At 38.8% G+C, this 18,972-nt stretch overlaps 1 protein-coding gene across 1 annotated transcript; it reads left to right on the plus strand.

Annotated features, from left to right (window-relative positions):
• The first annotated feature begins 4,484 nt into the window (after positions 1 to 4,484).
• Positions 4,485 to 9,157, plus strand: LOC115401891 (uncharacterized). The gene is made up of 8 exons (XM_030110271.1): positions 4,485 to 4,557; positions 5,393 to 5,710; positions 5,839 to 6,126; positions 6,247 to 6,366; positions 7,438 to 7,463; positions 8,314 to 8,373; positions 8,538 to 8,609; positions 8,727 to 9,157. Exons 1-8 carry the CDS (start codon positions 4,512 to 4,514, stop codon positions 8,781 to 8,783), a joined length of 987 nt encoding a protein of 328 aa, XP_029966131.1. The 5' UTR covers positions 4,485 to 4,511; the 3' UTR covers positions 8,784 to 9,157.
• The last annotated feature ends 9,815 nt before the right edge of the window (positions 9,158 to 18,972 follow it).

The following is an 18,972-nucleotide window of genomic DNA, read 5'->3' on the forward strand; positions in this document are numbered from 1 at the left end:
AGCCTCTTATTCTCTTTTGTCCACATCCATTGATTTATACATCTGCTACACTCACTCTCTCTCAAATCCCGCGGTATTTGATATGTTCCCGCTGGTTTGGCGATTAGCCAATCAGATCGCTTTATTTACGATAACGTCACACAGTCACATGACCTGGCACCGGCTATCATTAGTAGAATCGTGCCGGGGAGTAATGAGACACAGAGAGGCAGTGGGGACGCCAGGAGAGGGCTGTGCTCAGGTGTCGTCAGCTACCGCGTCCGTAATCGTGTGATTAGGGCACACACGTGTGACCCAAACCGTGGAATTGGCCGGGTTTTTTTACCGTATGATCCTGTTGATGAATGATGGTGAGCTAAGGACCAGGCCTAGAGCCTAAACTGAGCTCCGGTCTTCCAACTGGAGACCAATCGCTACCTCTGCCGGGCCGGTAGGGGGCTCCTATAGCCCAGATAACCCCTCACCCATGAACTATATTACACCCACGCAACTCTTTGTATTACGGCCTGGACCAGTCTTCTATCCGCAGGCTTCAGCTGGTCCAAAATGCTGCAGCTCGGATGCTTACAGGAACTAGACGCTGGGAGCACATCACTCCAGTTTTAGCTTCCCTTCATTGGCTTCCTATTAGTTTTAGAATCCAATTTAAAATGTTGCTGCTGGTTTTTAAATCTTTGCACAATTTCGCACCTTCTTATTTAACTGAGCTGATTACGCTGCGTACCCCACAAAGAACCTTGAGGTCCTCCAACCAACTTCTTCTGGACATCCCATGGTCTAATCTAAGAACTAGAGGGGACCGGGCATTTGCTATTGCAGGCCCTGAACTTTGGAATACTCTTCCTATTAATATCAGACATGCTTCCTCTGTTGAGTCTTTTAAATCATTGCTGAAAACCCACTTCTTTTCACTGGCTTTCAATTCAAGTTGATTTTAAGGCTTTTGGTATTGTAATTTTATTGTATTAGCAGGTTTTGTTTTAGTCTTGTGTTTAATGTTTATTATAGTTGACCTTTTATTATATAATGGCGGTTTAACAATCATGGAAAGCACTTTGGGGCAGTATGTTTCTGTTTTTAAATGTGCTATATAAATAAACTTGAACTTGAACTTGAACTTGAACAACCCACACACGCTTGGACTCTTTCACATAGTCTAAAGCTGTTGTGACCCAGACGTGGGTCATATGAACTTTGGGTGGGACAAATGGACGCTTGGGTTGTTTGTGTTTTCAAAGTGTTCGAAACTGGACTCTACCCTTTAACATTGTGAAAATACATTCACTGTTAATCATCACCTTTGTATTAAATTGCATTTCTAATACCTGTTGAACTTAAATATTTTCTTACCATTGTAAATTGTTGTGAGTAATTCGAATGGCCGTTCGCGCAGGTTGAAAAGGTTTTGCAAATCTGTTAAATGTTTAGTTTGTCCTGTTTATTTTTCAAGTGCACAATACATGGTGCCTTTTTATTTGCAAAATTAAATCTAAGTGTCTGCCTCTTCTCTCTCCACGAGCGAACTTGGACTTCTGATCAGCTAGCCTGTTGTTATCATTACTGTCACTACTATTGCTAATTTAGAAACTATTTACATCTAGGCCCGGGATTAATTGGCCTTTAGCGTATAACATAAGTGTTACATAAGAATAAAGATCAAAACAGAAATATGGGCAATCACATGTATGAACACAGCAACTGACTGGCTTACGGTTACTTACACCACTGGCGCTCTCTTTCTCTTTTGAATTTCAAGAGATGACAGAAGCCCAATATGTACTTCTTTTTGGATGCTGTAGCTGTTGGTGGCTGCAATCTGTGCGTTGCACCGTCAAAATAGGGCCTTGAGTCTTCACACTAAAATCCGAAGACCTGTTGTGAGACAGGTGTGTTTTCAAACCCATAAAGGAGTGGGAACAGAGGAGAGAATGATGGAAGAAATGAGCTCAAGATCAAAACTTGGAATGGAAAAAGAAAACCTCGACAAAGGTCATGTCATCATCTTTCAAGATCTTCGAAACCTTATAAGATAAACTCTGTCCTGTAATGAAATATCCTCAGGACGAGAAGTATTCAAACGCACTGTGGATTTCTCAAGGAGTGGAAAATTCTTGTAAGAAAAAGAAACTTCATCGTGGACTCATGAGGAATAGTACCACAGGAGCAGAAAATTATCATCAGAAAATCAAAAACGAACTTACCAGTACTTTACAGCGAACTGAACCAGAATAAAGTATTGATGACAGACATGGCACTGCACTTTTTACACTGAACACTTTTTTTCTCATCCACAGAGCACTTTAAAATGCACTCAGTACTTCTAAGGAAGCTAATTTGCACATAAAGAATTTGCGCAATGATTTTCTTTTAGGTGTTGGTGTGCACGCAGTGAATGTTAGTGATGTTAACCGTGACACCGAAGCTTCGAAGCATGTGTTGAAAAAATGAACCTCTTCTCAGTGGAGCTTTGTATCGGAGCTTGATTCGTTTCCTGATAATCACGTGATCCGTGACGTCTGAAGCTTCGTTCGTATACACCCACCTGACGCTTCAGCCGCTGCTTCACAGGTTTAAAACGCGCTGCAGCTGTTTGTGGGTTGTTGAGGCGGTTTGTGAGTCGACAGAGAGTGAGAGAGAGTGAATATAGATTTGATATGGAGCCTGTGGCAAAAAGAGGACGTTCTGAAGTTTTGGAACACTTTGATTTCATTTCATTTCACCCAACAATGGTGTTATGAGCAAATGTGTCATGCCTACATTTTGTTCATTCTTAATGTTAGACTTTGAAATGTATTTAGGGTGGTTGGTTGCAAGTTGCAACAATATGTCATATGTAAAGTATTGTTTTGTCAGACCAATCCCTTCTTCAGAAAACATCCCTCATTTGTAATTTATTTTTCTCGGTCCAGTGTTTAGTTTGTGGCCAGCATCTGCCAACATCAATTCACTTCCACTATCTCTCATGATACCTTAATAATTACTGTGTCTCAAATGATAAGTCAGCTTGCTGCTGACTTGTTATGTGAGACACAGCAAATGTCCTGGTCTCTTCAAACACATTCAGTCATGCGTATGAACACTCTGCTTTTTCATCCCCATCTTTATTCAAGTTGGCCTATGAACAATAGAAATGCTGACATCAAAATATTAGCTATACTAGGTTTCAGTGATGTGGACAAATCATTCAATAACTTAAAACATGTAATTACTCATACATCACATTCATTCATTCAGCTCTGACACATGACATGCTTTCCTTGACTTTCACCACCAGGGGTCCTTGTTGGGCTCTGATTTGAAAAGCTTCGAGTACTGAACCTTTTTTCAATACAACTGTGTTGAAAGCTTTGTTGCTTCAGAAAGCTTTCAGATTGCCATCACCAGTGAATGTGAGAGTGCTGTGTGTGCATGTGTGTGTGGTAAAATGTGACTCTTTGCTCACCTTCTGCTGTTGTGTCCAGGGGTGGTGTCCTGCCAAAAGATTCCCCAAGGGAAGGATACCACTGAAGAAGGTTCCGGGCTGGACCAAGAGCAGGAACAGGAGGGGGGTGGTTTGCACAGATTTTATATATGGTTTAGGATTTAATTTATTCATTTGGGTGATTATTCTTCAGTATGGGTTTTGTTTTCTTTAGATTATTATAATGGGGTTTGAAATGGACGATTTTAACATAGTTTTAGTGAACTCATATTATGTTTTAACCCTATGCAGATTTTATGGTTTTACCCACTTAAGGTGAATGTATTTAAAGTCCTGAAGACCTTCACTCAGGGGAGTTGCTGCTTGGTTCTGCTCTGCTGCTGGGGAAGCTGTGCTCCATTGAAATCCGTGCACTCATGCACTTTTTGTCACTTTATCATTTCTTTGCCACATGAAAATAAAAAAGAAGTGGACCGCTTGACCTTGTCTCATGTCTTCTTGCTGCTCACTGTTTTCCAACACTCCTGCTGTCCTGCTGACACTGTTGCTCACTGGTGGTTTATGCTGCAGCAGCTGACTTGATCAATGTAGTGTCTTTCTTTGCACTGGACAGTTTCTTTCAGTTTTAAAATAGATTTTGATGTCTTTTTTTTTTTTTTTTTTTTTTTTAGATTTTTCCCTGTTTTTGTCATGGTTTCCTTTATAAAGTAACGCATTATTTAGCTGACCTCTTATCGACTCGATGTCAGGCAGCTTTTCAGGCATTGGACTAAAAGCACCAGCCTGGTTAGTTGGGTTTTTTTCCAATTCTCCAGTGCATTTCAATTTTAGCTCCACTTTCAGAGATGTGCCTGAACTTTTCAACAGTTTGTAGTAAAATGTTTTCCCCTCTAATGCATTCTTCAGGGTCAGTATTTAAGCTCAAAGTTCCAAATTGGTCTGGAGGCTTGTGTTCGCTGGATTTCTCACCAAACAGGGCACTCCTCCTTTTATTTCACCACTGACATGACATAGTGGAAACTGCAGCAATACATATTTCCTCATTTCACAGAAAAAGGTTCCTGATTTCCTGTTGACAGCATGACACAGAATGACTCTGCTCACGTTGATGCTGGTTTTTCTGCTTCAGAATGGAGGTAAGGCTCTTATGTGTTAATTATTCCATAGTTTGATACTGAAATGGTTTCAAGATACTTTTGATCCTTTGTTTGAACTGTGGAAGTGGTAAACACTTATAGGAGGATCACATTTATTCCTGCAGTGTCAGTGGGATGTCGCTCTGCAGAGAAACTGATCTGTAAACTCTGATGATATTAAACTTCATTTGCTCAAATACATGATATTAGTGAGATGAAGGTTATTACGTTATTCTTTGTGCAGCAGATTATTTCTGGTTTGTGGGACAGCGTCTCGTCCAGTCTCATTAAATGTGCGTTGACATTATTTTACCTCACATGTCAGGCATTTGTGAGTTTGAGATTAAAAGCAGAATCTGTAGTTCAGTGTTTAAAATACACATCCAAATGATTGAGTGTAAATGATTAAAATGAGTTTAGTGATTGGTAATAATCTAATGATTTTGATCAGATTGATTTTTACTAAATAGTAAATTTGATAAACGAGAATTTTGTAATCCAACAAACTGAGATAAAGGATGATATTAAAAGTGGTTTTCGTGGTTGTTTCAAATATGTAAATACATTAAACTGATGTCATTAAGTTTAAATATTCCTTTGCAGCAGTATTGTTGAAGATTGTGAACAATAGTTTAACTTTAAATTTAGTCAACATTATTGACGTAAAGTGATGAACTGATTTCACTTAATGGATTAGATTGAGATTGATATAGGTTTTTTTTTTTTTTTTTTTTTTACATAAAATATTTGACTTTGCTTTGGACTTATCATGGCCTGCATTATTTCACTCAAAATGTTTGATTTCTTTTTTTTTTTCTTTTTTTTTTTATATCAGGCATCACGGGAGAGATCTCTTTCCATCATCTCTATCAGAGACCTGGAGATGAGGTTTTGTTACCCTGTCTTCGGGTGTCATTATCTGAGACCAGATGTTCAGATATTGACTGGCTTTACAACAAAGATCAAACAACTTCAACTGATATTAGTGATGGAGTAGTAGAGAAGACATCACCTCGAGCTGCCAGACTGAGTCTGCACACTAACTGCTCTCTGATCATCAATAACATCACAGCTGAGGATGCTGGTCGGTACATCTGTCGATATTTGAAGGACACTCAGGAAGACACACAGGTGTTTCTAAACATTTTGACAAGTGAGTTTCTTTTTCCAACAGCAATCCTCGCTGATTGCAAAACCACAGACAAAGCAACCGTTTGTTTCTACTACAGACAGATATTCCACCTTTTGCTCTGTTAACAGATATTACTTGTTATCTTCTAGTTTCACCGTCATCTGCAGACACAGATCCAAATAAAGATGGAGAAGTGACATTAAGTTGCTCCCTGTTCAAATTAGAAGGACCGTGTGAACCCAGGAGCCTCCGCTGGGTGGATGAGGCGGGAGCTGAGCTGGTTGGTGAAGGTGATGGTTTCAAGTATGAAGGACAGACAAACTGTGGTTCTTATCTGACTGTGAAGCTTCAGACTGAACACAGCAGAAGATACACCTGCCAGTATGTTGATGGAACAGCTGTGAAGATCGAGGCTCACTACTCAACTGTGTCCTCAGGTACAAGAACACACTGCATGTTCAATCACAAATGGAAACTTAAGATGAGCTTAAAGAATGAACTTTACTTCATGAAGCACTTATTTTCACTTTAATTAATCATTCTTCATCTGATGATAGGTCCCACCAGTGATAAAGCCTTCATCTTCATCATCGGGGGAGTGGTCGGGCTGCTGGTGTTGTTACTTGTCATTACAGTTATTCTACTGAAATGCAGAAAACAAGCCAAAGCTACAAAAGGTCAGTAAAAATAAACAAATGCAGCATTTAAGTCAATGAGAAAGTTTATTTCTACTCAACCACACTTTCAAAAGGACTTAAAAGGCTATCAGGGAGTGGACTAAATGTTTATTTAATGGATACTGTCGGAAGATTTAAAAAAAAAACAGACAGCAAAGTGTTAGGAGTTACTCTGCTTCAGTGTGACTCTCAGACTGTCTGTTTGTTCTCTTTTACCTGTCCTGTTCAGCATGGAAACAGCAGAAGGGACGTCTTGCTGCTGTTACATGCCCGACAGATTTGCTCTTCTAAGAGGAGCTTATAAGTATAAAGCTCCTCTTGTTAATATGGACTAAACGTTTTTTTTTAATGGATACTGTAGGAAGATTAAAAAAACAGACAGCAAAGTGTTAGGAGTTACTCTGCTTCAGTTTGTGACTCTCAGACTGTTTGTTTTTAAATCTCACTCACTGTTATTAGAAATGTACGTGTAATAATCATACATTGAGTCAGTGAATGCCTCCCTCATTTCATTTCTGCTTTTGCTACAGTTTTCTGTGTTGACAGACTTTATTTCTCTTTCAGAAGGATTTTTATATTCTTGCAGCTCAGCATTTTTAGAGAACGTTAGTTTTTTTCTTCCTCTTGTGTTCTATCTGTTAGACAGAACTCTGAATAATGCAGTATAATGTAATGTGTTTCTCTGAAACTGATTCCGCTCCTGAAATTAGCAACTCTTTGTTCGTCACTGAATTTTAGTGACAGCAGTGAAAAGTGCTGCAGAGCTGCTGACTGTTAGCTGGATGTGAACCGGGGTTTAAAACTGATTCTGTTTCGTTTTACGTCACTTCAGAGGTCGAAAACAGCCGAACTTGGTCTCAGTGGAGCCAGACCAGAAAATGGACATGAAAAAAATGATATTACTGTAATATTTAAATAGTACAAAACAGTTTCAACATTCTCCTTTTGTTCAAGTGTTTCTCTTACTGCAGTGTTGAAAATATATGAAAATAATACATAAACTAAAGTTACATCATGTTTTCATGTGATTGTTCTGATGAATAAAGCATGAAATCTCACTCTTTCTTCCAGATGCTCTAAAACTGGCCAATATCCCGGTAAGTATTTCCTGAATAGAACTGATAACTTCATAAAAGCTCCACACAAGCAGCTACTTCCTACACTTTGTAAAACTGAATTTCCAGCACTTGAAAGATATTTGCTTCTGTCAGTGATTTGTGTCCCAATGATTAGAATCTGAAAGAAGCTCCAAATGAGCCAATATGAAAAAAGCCCAAACAAATTTAGATCAGCTGCTCCAGTCTTTATGCAAACACATAAAACTTTGTGTATTAAACACACACTTTCAAAGCTTTACACTGACATTTCTCATTTAAGTTTCAATTCACAGTATGTTTAATTTAAACTGTAGCTAAAAACATTGACATGTTAGTTGTTAATTTACTTCACTGTAGGGACAGTTTCTGTTTGATTTATACAGCATAAATAGATTTACAGCAGATATTTACAGACTGAAAACAGAGTTGTGTTCTGTTATTGATTAGATTTTATTTTCATGATTAGCAACTAACAGAGTCTCCACAGAGAAATAGTTTACTGTGTTCAGTTTCTCCTGTCTGTGCTCACGACTGTCACTCCATACACAGTTCATAAGCTTTCTTATCTGCTATCCCTACATTTCCCATAATCCTTTGTTGGCTACATCAACATGCTGAGGATGTTTTGTCAGTATCTGAGTGAACAAAGTATGCTATATTTGCCACAGCCATGGAAACAAAATTGTTCCTGTTTTATCTCACGCTGATATTGTCACTGAAATCAAACCAAGTGATTAAAAATTAATCAAACTCCATCAGACAGCAGTGTGTCAGCAGCAGTGAGGTGTTTCCTAAACACTGATAAGAACCATCAAAGGTCACATTTTCCATAAACTCCTGTGTTTTCCAGGAAGAGACAGATGTGACCTATGCCACAGTGAATGAGCATCACACCACTGATCACAAACATGTAAGTCGTTTCATTTGATCTGATGATTTAATCTTCAACCACAGAAGCATAATAAGGTAATACTTTTTGTCACTCTGAGATTCTAATATTGTGTGATGACTGTTTTTGGAGAGAATTAGTTGATGTGCCATTTGTTGTTTTTAAATGTGTGTGTTGACACTCAGGATGAGACAGAGATCAGTCTGACCTACGCCACTGTGAGCCTCACTAATCAGAAGGTCCATCAGAAGAACAAGGTGAGTCCCTCTTTTTAGAAAGAAATGAAAACTCCTCTGAGTCCAACACTGTAAAGTTTATCAAAGAGTGACCTTCTTGCTGTGAATCACATAAAAACTCTTGTTTGTGTCGCTCAGGTCAAAGTCAAGGAAAAGGTGGAAGAAGTGACTTATTCTACTGTCAGGACTCGGTGAAGACCAAACTGAAAACCCCCAGAATGCCTCGGGGTCAGACTGTCATCACTCATAAAGGAGCAGTCAGCGGTCCTGATTACTGATTTTCTAAAGCGATTCAGGACTTCATCGACAGTCCAAGAAAAACAAGCTGACTCCACCAGACGACAACCAGCCACACACTGCGACCAGCGCCAGACGCCCCGTGGCTCCAGCTGCTGGAGATGAGCACAGCGTCACCAGGAATCAGTCAAGTTTTGAGTCAAGTTCGAAGAGTCAGTTCATTATGGTGACATTATGTTATTTCTATTCATTAAAAAAGAGAGAGAGCAATGTCATGTTAATGATGATGAATCTGTGTGAAACAACAGCAACATCTAGAGGTCGAATGTGAGGAAGTAACAGAAGCCAGTCAATGGTTGAGCATGAAATCTGCAGCCTGGAAAGTAAAGCCTTCTAAATGTTTGATCGTCGTCTGCCTGTTCCATCTGGGAGTTTGCAAACATGACAACCTTCAACACATGAACAGAGAGGGACAGACTGGAGGAGTGGTGGCTGTGGGTGTGGGCAACGCTGTAGGAGAAAAATGGTGGCTGAAGGGATATTAGAATTCCAATTTCTAAAATATTCATGAAAATATGACAACAAACAACATCGAGCTCTAAAATGAAAAATTTCAGAGAAATATTCAGATCAACTCAGAAGTTTCATTTCATCTGTGGAGAATTCAATCTTGATTTGTACAACTTAAAAATAATAATTGGCAAAAATCTTGAAAAAAATCAAACTTCTCACTAGATTCAAAGAACTTTTTAAATTAGGCACCAGTTCAGTTACTCTGTGGACAGAATGAGTGAACTGACGTACAGGAAATGGTCTGCAGAGCATTTCCACCTCCCTAAAATGTGTTTTCTCTCCTCTGATTTTCTTTTGTCAATGTAAGATTTTAATAATATTGATTAAACCAACATTTTTAAAACCACTTGATAACAAAACAATACATTTGATCGAATGCAGGTGATTCAACTGTAAAACTACCAAGTCTGTAGAGAATATAAACTGGGAGTCATGTCACTCTGGAAGCCGCCATTGTTGTTTTTGTGCAAGTTTTGGGTGAACACACGTAAGCCCCAAATTATTCATATTCCTAGCTAATTTAGACTGAAAGTTACTTTTATTAAACTGAAAATGTTCTTTTTTTTTTAAACCACAAATGATGCAGGCATTTTCCAAAAGTTAAAAAGATGATGGACAAGACAAGAAGCGCCATTGTGAAAAAAACATTTCTCAACTTTCATTTACATTTAGACAAAAAGTGTCATGTCCAGAATTATTCACACTCTTCTTAATAATTAATAGAAAAGTCTTCATTGGCTATAACAGCAACCAAACTCTTCCTGTAATTACTGAGCAGCTCATTTCTTGTCTCCATTGGGATCTTTGACCATTCATTTTCAGCAATGAGCTCTGACTCTGTTCTTTTACAGTTTTTCACAATTGCTAAAACACTAAACCCCACTGCCTGAACCAAACTCTCAGTGGCCTAAACTCATTTTTCGAATCAAACCCTCTTTTGGCATGAACTTAAACACTGTTCAGGTCCTCTGCTCAATTTGCAAAACCCATCTGCTCTTTTTTGCAAAACCTCAGACACATTCTCAGTCACTAAACACATTTCACAACATTTTTGCAAAATTGTACTCACTGGCAGCAAAATGTGAACACAACTCCAACACAGCTGTCATCTTTTACACACAACTCAAAACTGAACACACATATTTCTAATGATGTGATAAGACCAAGTGTGCACAAAGAAAAGATGCTGGAGACTGAATCTCTGTTACCGTGACCATGCAGTAGTGTGCTTTGGTTTTGTTTGTTTTGTATGTATTTTTTGTTGTGACAATGAATTTAGATGTCACTTTGACTTTGATGCTTTTTTTTTTTTTTTTTTTGCTAAAAGCATTTACAATATGTAAAATAAACATTTTCTGTGCACTGCACACTCTTACAGTTTTTCACAATTGCTAAAACACATTTCTTGAAACCTCCATCCATTTTCTCAAAACCTTAAACACAAATCCAAAAATCCACACTGCATTCACAAAACCTCAGACACTTCTGTCAAAATCAAACTATCACCTCAAAACCAGTTCTCCAGTGTTCAAAACCACACTATGCGTTCAGATCTTACACACAGATTACCTCAGATCGTTCATTAGACACTACATGAAATAACTGAGGACACAGCAGCAGTCCACACTCTGAAACCTGCTGGGTTATTTTCCCAACCCATTTTCTGGGCAGCCCTAGATTTTGTGCAGATTGGGTCACTTTTACCCAAAATTAGGTGAACTGTGTTGACCCAGCAGAGTGAGTTGATGATTTTGTGGCTGAAGGGAAGAGAAGAATCACCATTTTGAACATTCCTGCAACTCCTTCTCTTTCTTGCATCTGGAGACTTCTGGCAACAAACGCAACAGAAAACTGGAGTCCTGTGTTCTCACAGAGGATTATTGAAATGGCTAAGAAGAAAAAGATGTATGACATCCCTCTCCCTATGGACATGTGTGGCTCTGGCTAAGTTGGTAGAGTGGTTGTTTTGCGGTTGTGAGGTTGTTAGTTCAAATCTTTTCCTCTTCATGTCAATGAACTGCACTGAACCCCAGCTGGCTTCCAGTGGAGGGTTTGACAGCCTTGCATGGCAGAGGGCACTTGTGTGTGAATTCCAGGGATTACATTTTTAAAGTAACCTTCCCAGACCCGCTGATAAATCTTGACCCAGCATCAGGGTCAACTCTTCAACCCAAATGGCTGGGTAGAAATAACCCAGCACTGGCTCGGTCCCTTTTGGACCCAGTGCTGGGTTAGCAATTTCACCCAATTTGGGTTATTTTTACAGTAACCCAGCCAAACTCTTCCTGTAATTACTGAGCAGCTTATTTCTTGTCTCCATTGGGATTTTTGACCATTCATTGTCACCAATGAGCTTCAACTCCTTTCGTTTAAATATGTTCTCCATTTTGTTCTCATGGCATGTCCCTCAAAAGAGACACTTTTCTCCAGGCGACATGCTGCTTGGTTTTTAGGGTGTCCCCTCATTAGACCTCTGCACAAAATGCACCTGTATCGTTCTGTGACTGTTAAATTTAAAAGGTCTCTATTTCCAGTAATATATGTTGTCATTTAAAGTTTTCTCAAAAGTAAAGGGTGAGTCTCGTCTCGTCTCTTGATCGAGACACCAATATCGTGTCTCATCTCGTCTCGAGAGCTGAGTGTCTCGTCACACCCCCAATAGTCGTATTGTGTTTCTCCGATTTCATTTTAAATTTTGTAACCTGTAAAAGATCTTTACTTAGTTCTGACTTACGTAAAAGATGAGAGTAGTTTTTCCACCTCTGGTGATGACTGCATCTTATTTTTACTCAGAAATTCTGCCGTAAAGAGGAAATGGCCTTTAAACTAATTTTTTTCCCCTCAACCGGGTAAGGAGATGAGCAGTTTCACACATTTATATCACAACTCCACCACAAACAGGAAATGACATAGCTTGTTGTTTTCAAGTTTGGTTGATTTCTCCAACAGAGGATCAATTGTCGAATGATCAGACATCAAATGGCTTCACTGAGAGTTTTCCTCATTTTGTTGCTTCAGTTTGAAGGTAATTGCTTAAATTTCATGTTTTTTAAATTATTTTCTTTCTTTGCAATCATTGTAAGCAGTTCAATAATTTGTTTTGACAATATCTACAAAATAATCTGACCAAAAGTCAGGATATATTTGTCTAAGAGTTTGAACATGGTAAGATTTTATGAGGAGTTTGCATGTTCTCCCTGGACGTGGATTTTTCTCCAGACACTCTGGCTGAGTTCAGAAGCCCAAAAACATTCTTGTTTGGCTGATTGGTGAATCTATATGATCTGTTGGTGTGAATGTGACCGTGTGTTACTGTAATCACAGATGGGTTTGAATATGAAAAACAAGTATTAACAAAGCAACAGAGAAAGCAGTAAAATGTAAAAATGGAATGAAGAACAAACAAAAGCTTTATTACGAGTGACGACACAAACCTGAACCGTAAGAAATGAATCTATTTGAATCTGAAAGAGTTTTCATTCAACTTTTAGAACAGAAATAGCTGACCTTGCTTTGCACATCACGTCGTGGTCTTTATTACTCTAATTTAAAATGATTTCAATCTAAAATATTTCATTTGTTGTTTTCTTTTTCCATCAGGCATCAGAGGAGGCAAGTCTTTCTATGATCTCTATCAGAGACCTGGAGATGATGTCCTGCTACCCTGTCTTCAGGTGTCATTATCTGACACCAGATGTTCAGATATTGACTGGCTTTACAACAAAGAAGCAAGCAGAACTTTCACTGATGTTCGTGATGGAGAAGTTGAGAGGAGATCACCCCGAGCTGCCAGAATGAATCTGCACACGAACTGCTCTCTGTTCGTCAATAACATCACAGCTGAGGATGCTGGTCGGTACATCTGTCGATATTTGAAGGACACTCAGGAAGACACACATGTTTTTCTCAGCATTTTGACAAGTGAGTGTTTTGATGTATCGGTTATTTTTCTGAAAATAATCTGATTGAAAATCCTTGCTGATTACAGCAAAACCACAGAGAAAATAACAGTTTGTCACGTGTGCAGGATGGAAGGACCCAAGCGCAGGCAGTCAGGCAGAGTTGAGGAGGTTTATTTACAGGAATCCAGGGAACAGGAACGCAAGCCGAGCTGAGGTGCAGGCAGGGACACGGAACACACGGACAACACACAACAAACCGACAAGACACACCAGGAGATTGGGGCTTAATAAAGGGGGCAGGACAGGTGCAGCACATTATGGAGTTAAGGAGACAGAGACCAGGCAGGAGAACATGAGGGCAGACAAACACAAAACAGGACCCGAGCGCCCCCACATGGGTGCAGGGGCACAGGGCGTGACATTGATGTTTTTACTATAGCTATTGTACTTTTTGATTTGTTAACAGATATTACTTATGTTCTAGTTTCACCGTCATCTACAGACAGAGATCCAAATGAAGATGAAGTGAAATTAAGTTGCTTCCTGTTGACATATGAAGGACGATGCAAACCCAGGAGTCTCCGCTGGGTGGATGAGACGGGAGCTGAGCTGGTTGGTGAAGGTGATGGTTTCAAGTATGAAGGACAGAAAAACTGTGCTTCTTATCTGACTGTGAAGCTTCAGACTGAACACAGCAGAAGATACACCTGCCAGTATGTTGATGGAACAGGCGTGAAGATCGAGGCTCACTACTCAACTGTGTCCTCAGTGTCACCAACAGGTGACACAGGTACAATACCAGGTGAGGACTCAAACACACATGACACACTGAACCTTTGAAAATGTGTAGTTCTTTATCAGGGTTTCAGACTGTAGAAAAACATGCACACATTGAAATTCAGAGGATTTCTACATTTTCCTTCTTCTGGTGTTCAAAATTTTACTGCAGAAACATTGTCATAAAAAATTGTCTTCTCTATGAAATCCAATCTTTTATCTTCAGAATGAAGTCGTGTCTTTACAAAATGTAGCCAAAATCTCCATGTGACATCAATATGAATTGTATTTTCCTGCAGTTTCCACCGACTGGTCTCCTCTGAGATACACCACGTGGGCTCTGCGCATCTCATTATTGATCCTCATGATGGTCATCACGGCTCTGATCATCAGAGGCAGAGGTGAGAACTTTCACATCGTATCACAATTTGAACTCTGAACTTCAGTATGACTCTGGATCTGTTTGCAGGAAGCAGCAGGCAGGTCAGAAACAACAGAGTGAGTATAAACAAAGGATTGAACCGTCACATTAAATCCACATGTTCTGTGTTGATGAGATCATTCATTTGATCATTATTGATGATCACAGATTGTGAAGATGCATTGCAGCAACTCTCTGGAGGCACCGTAGTTTATTCAGTCCCCTCAAGCCTCTTTTTCAGATTGTTTCCTGTTTTATTTTACAGGTTCGTTACATCAAGACTGATGATGGTGGAGCAGTGAACTATGAAAATGTAGAACAGCGTCTGTCTCCTTCCACGCTGCACTGACCTCCAGCAACAACAACTCTCCATGCTAACATGAACTGTTTTGATTCCTGACTTAAAAATTCAACATGCTGACAGATTTTAGGATTAATGTCTCCTTCATACAGATGAGGTTAACAGGTTGTAGGTTCAGATCGAAGAAGATTAAAATTTGATGCTCTTTGTGAATCCTTGAGGTTTAAGAGTAGAAAGCCAGAAACCTCAGACTCAACTTGAGTCCTTCCAGCCATATTTCAACAAAAAACAACTGACTCTCATTAGAAGAATTGCTGAGAAACAAGATTAATGTTCCTGAAGAATTTAAAGAAAGTAATCCAGACATTTATCTTCATTTTACTGTCTTTCTTGCTCTATATAAAAAATATTCACAGAAAGCTTAACTGAAGTCAACAGCATGAGTCCTGGTCTTAACACCGACTTTCTGTCAGTCAGAACACTTCAAAATGTTACTGTTGGTTCACAGAGATCAGAACTCTGTAGGTTTGAAACATGGCTAAACTGCTATTTTGATCAACTGTTGTGCAAGTTAGTGAAAAAACAGAACTTTAGTTTCTTCTTTGAAAAGTGATTCATCAGTTTCTTCAGTTCAGCTGAAGTTTACATCAGTTTGTGGGAGGAAGATGCTCCAGACACCGGAGAGATACAGACACGCTTCTTGAAAGAAACTAATAAAGACCTGATGATAATGAGAAGAAGCAGCAAGAAAACAGCAGAGATCAACTATCGAGAACATTTAGACAGCAGTAAGCAGCTCTTAATCAAGCATGGAGATAGAGAAGAAAAAAAAACCCTTCACAGAATCAGACAGCGACTGTGGATACGGGTTATGATCGACTTTCATCAGAGGACTGAGTCAGTTCAGAGTAAATCAGGTGTAAACTTAATTCATATTAAGTTTTGGACAAGTGAAAAAACAAAGTGAAAAGTCAAAGAACAGAAAGACAAACAGAACACCCCATTACATGAACAACATGAAAGAGTCAGCATCATGTGCCAGTGTCTTTCACATGCATGAAAAGGAGCAGGAAGTAGAAATACTTATTCAGTCCTACTTCTTCACACCGTTGCCTTTACCTCAATTTGCAAAAACAATATATCTTTATAATTATCACCTAATAATAGACTACAAATATGCTATAATGTGAACAGTTAAAACACACCCATCTCTCAAAACAGAACATTTTTTAAAATAACCCAGAAATACGTTATTCTTTACTTTACGAATCATTTCAATAATTTAAAATTCAACAAGATCCTTTAATTTAACATTGTATTTTAATTGTGAAAATTGTGGATTGGTTTGTTCTTGAAGGCCAACATTGTGTAGAAATCTTATTGCTCTTTTTTTGCAGAAAAACATGTTTTTTCAAGGAACTTGCATAAGTATTTCTCCATCCCTCCACACAGTAAGTTAGATGAGGTGGTGTCAGTGAGTTGGACAGAATATAGAGAGAATTCTGCTCTAACAGCACTTAGCTTTGGTCAGGACTGAGATGCTTTTGGATATTTTCTTCCGAATTTGTTTTATTCGAGGTTCCAGCAAATCTTGTCATCAATCAGTACTGATGTGTTTTATCATGATTTGTTGATGCACTGTATCTTCTACATTTATGATTCTTTCACTCTTGATTTTACTCAGTCTTTATTTGTAGTATTTCTTGACGTCTGTATTTTCACTTTATCGAATATTTTATTGATGTTTTGTTCGGTTCTGGTAATTTGAAGCACTTTGAGTTGCTTTGTTGTGGAATTGTACATTTAAAAATAAAGTTTTCTGATCCAGCATTCAAGCATTTTGAAGTAAATATTGATGATTGAAGCTCACAAGACTGTTTATTTTCAGAAGTTTTAACAAATCTTGAGAGGTTTTTTACATTTATTTATTGAATCAATCAATTCTGTTAAACTAAACGCAAATGAACACATTCTTAACCAAGTAGAACTGACATTTACTTTCGGCAGTTTTAACCAGAATCACAACAGAATTATTATTTTCAGTCTCACAATTTTGAAACCACATTGCACTGACAGGACATAAAGCTGGACTCCATATTATCTCGACATCATGAAAGAAAAAAAAAAAAGAACACTCATTAGATACTTTCAGTACACTGGTGTAACTTGGTAATTGAAGGAATATTAGAATGGCAAAACATGCATGGAGAATGAGAAGAAATGATTGAAAGTTCTTTTAATCTGTGGATGATTCAGGATTGATTTGTTACATTCGAAAAAAGAAAAAGTTAAAATGGAATAATTATTGAATAAAATTTGAGGAGTCTATTTTTGTAGCCTGCTCCTGATGTAAGGGCAGCGCAGGCGGACTTTCAGCGCAGGAAGTCAACGAGGCGTGTTCAGAACATTTTGCAGTTTTGGTGAAGGGGCGCACAGCAGCGCAGCCACGCCTCCATCCCGCCCACCGGAGCAAGTGTAGCAAGAGGGAGGAGAGAAAGTGGGTTTAATCCAGCTGAGTGTAATCTCGACCAGTCAAATGAACACCTCTCCTCATTTTTGAATGCACTGCAGCGAAGCACACTACCAAATTAATATGATTAAATACATTTTATATCCTGGCTGCTCTGCCACATCCCAGACTGTCTGAGGGGAGTTAAGCTTATTTCTGCTTCTTTGTGCCACAATTCTGGTTAAGATGCACATTAATCATGAATGAAAAACTTTGTCTTGTACCTTGAAAGAATTACATGCTTCATTGTGAGTATATTTGTGTGCACATTACTTATTGATTAAATATGACCCGAACCCCACCCCCACTCACTCAGAAGCAGAAAAACAAAAAATAAACTCTAATACTAAAACCACAAACCAACAAAGTACATGATTCTATTTTTGTATAATTAATCTCTTGAATAGCTTGGGGAGCCGGACAAATGAAATAAAAATGCAGATCCTGGATAAAAACCAGCAGCTACAGCGGCTCATTCTGGACTGGTTTGAGGACCACTGAATTAAATAAACGCCTTCAAATGTGCTGCCATTCGAAATTTGACTGAACAGCCATGGAGGAACACACGAGCAGCAGACAGCCAAACTTCTCCCAGGAGGAAACTGATGTGCTGGTCTGGAAGATCCAAGCTCGCAGTACCTGCCAAAAGTTTCCCCAAGCGAAGCATACCACTGTAGAAGGTTCTGGGCTGGATCAAGAGCAGGAACAGGAGGGGGGTGGTTTGCACTGATTTTATATATGGTTTAGGATTTAATTTATTCATTTGGGTGATTAGTTCAGTTTATTCTTCAGTATGGGTTTTGTTTTCTTTAGATTATTATAATGGAGTTTGAAATGGACGATTTTAACATACTTTTAGTGAACTAATATTATGTTTTAACCCTATACAGATTTTATGGTTTTACCCACTTAAGGTGAATGTATTTAAAGTCCTGAAGACCTTCACTCAGGGGAGTTGCTGCTTGGTTCTGCTCTGCTGCTGGGGAAGCTGTGCTCCATTGAAATCCGTGCACTCATGCACTTTTTGGCATTTTATCATTTCTTTGCCACATGAAAATAAAAAAGAAGTGGACCACTTGACCTTGTCTCATGTCTTCTTGCTGCTCACTGTTTTCCACCACTCCTGCTGTCCTGCTGACACTGTTGCTCGATGGTGGTTTATGCTGCAGCAGCTGGTTTGATCAATGTAGTGTCTTTCTTTGCGTGTAAAGTTTCTTTCAGTCTTAAAATTGGTTTTGATTTCATTTTTTTTTTTTTTAAGTTTTGAATTATTCTTTCTGTCTTGGTTTTCAGATGAGTAACATAAATTATTTGGCTGATGTCTTATCGACTCAACATGAGGCGGCTTTTCAGGCTTTTGACCACAAATACCAGCCCATATTATTTCAATTTTGGTTCCACATTCAGATGTGCCTGAACTTTTCAACAGTTCGTAGCGAATTATACCAAAATGTTTTCCTCTGCGATACATTCTTCATGGACAGTATTTCAACTCAAAGCTCCAAATTGGTCTGGAAGCTTGTTTTCGCTGGATTTCTCACCAAACAGGGAACTCCTCCTTTTATTTCACCACTGACATGACATAGTGGAAACTGCAGCATGACATATTTCCTCATTTCACAGAAAAAGGTTCCTGATTTCCTGTTGACAGAATGACACAGAAT

This window comes from Salarias fasciatus, chromosome 15, assembly GCF_902148845.1.
Source record: "Salarias fasciatus chromosome 15, fSalaFa1.1, whole genome shotgun sequence".
Taxonomy (NCBI): Eukaryota; Metazoa; Chordata; class Actinopteri; order Blenniiformes; family Blenniidae; genus Salarias; species Salarias fasciatus.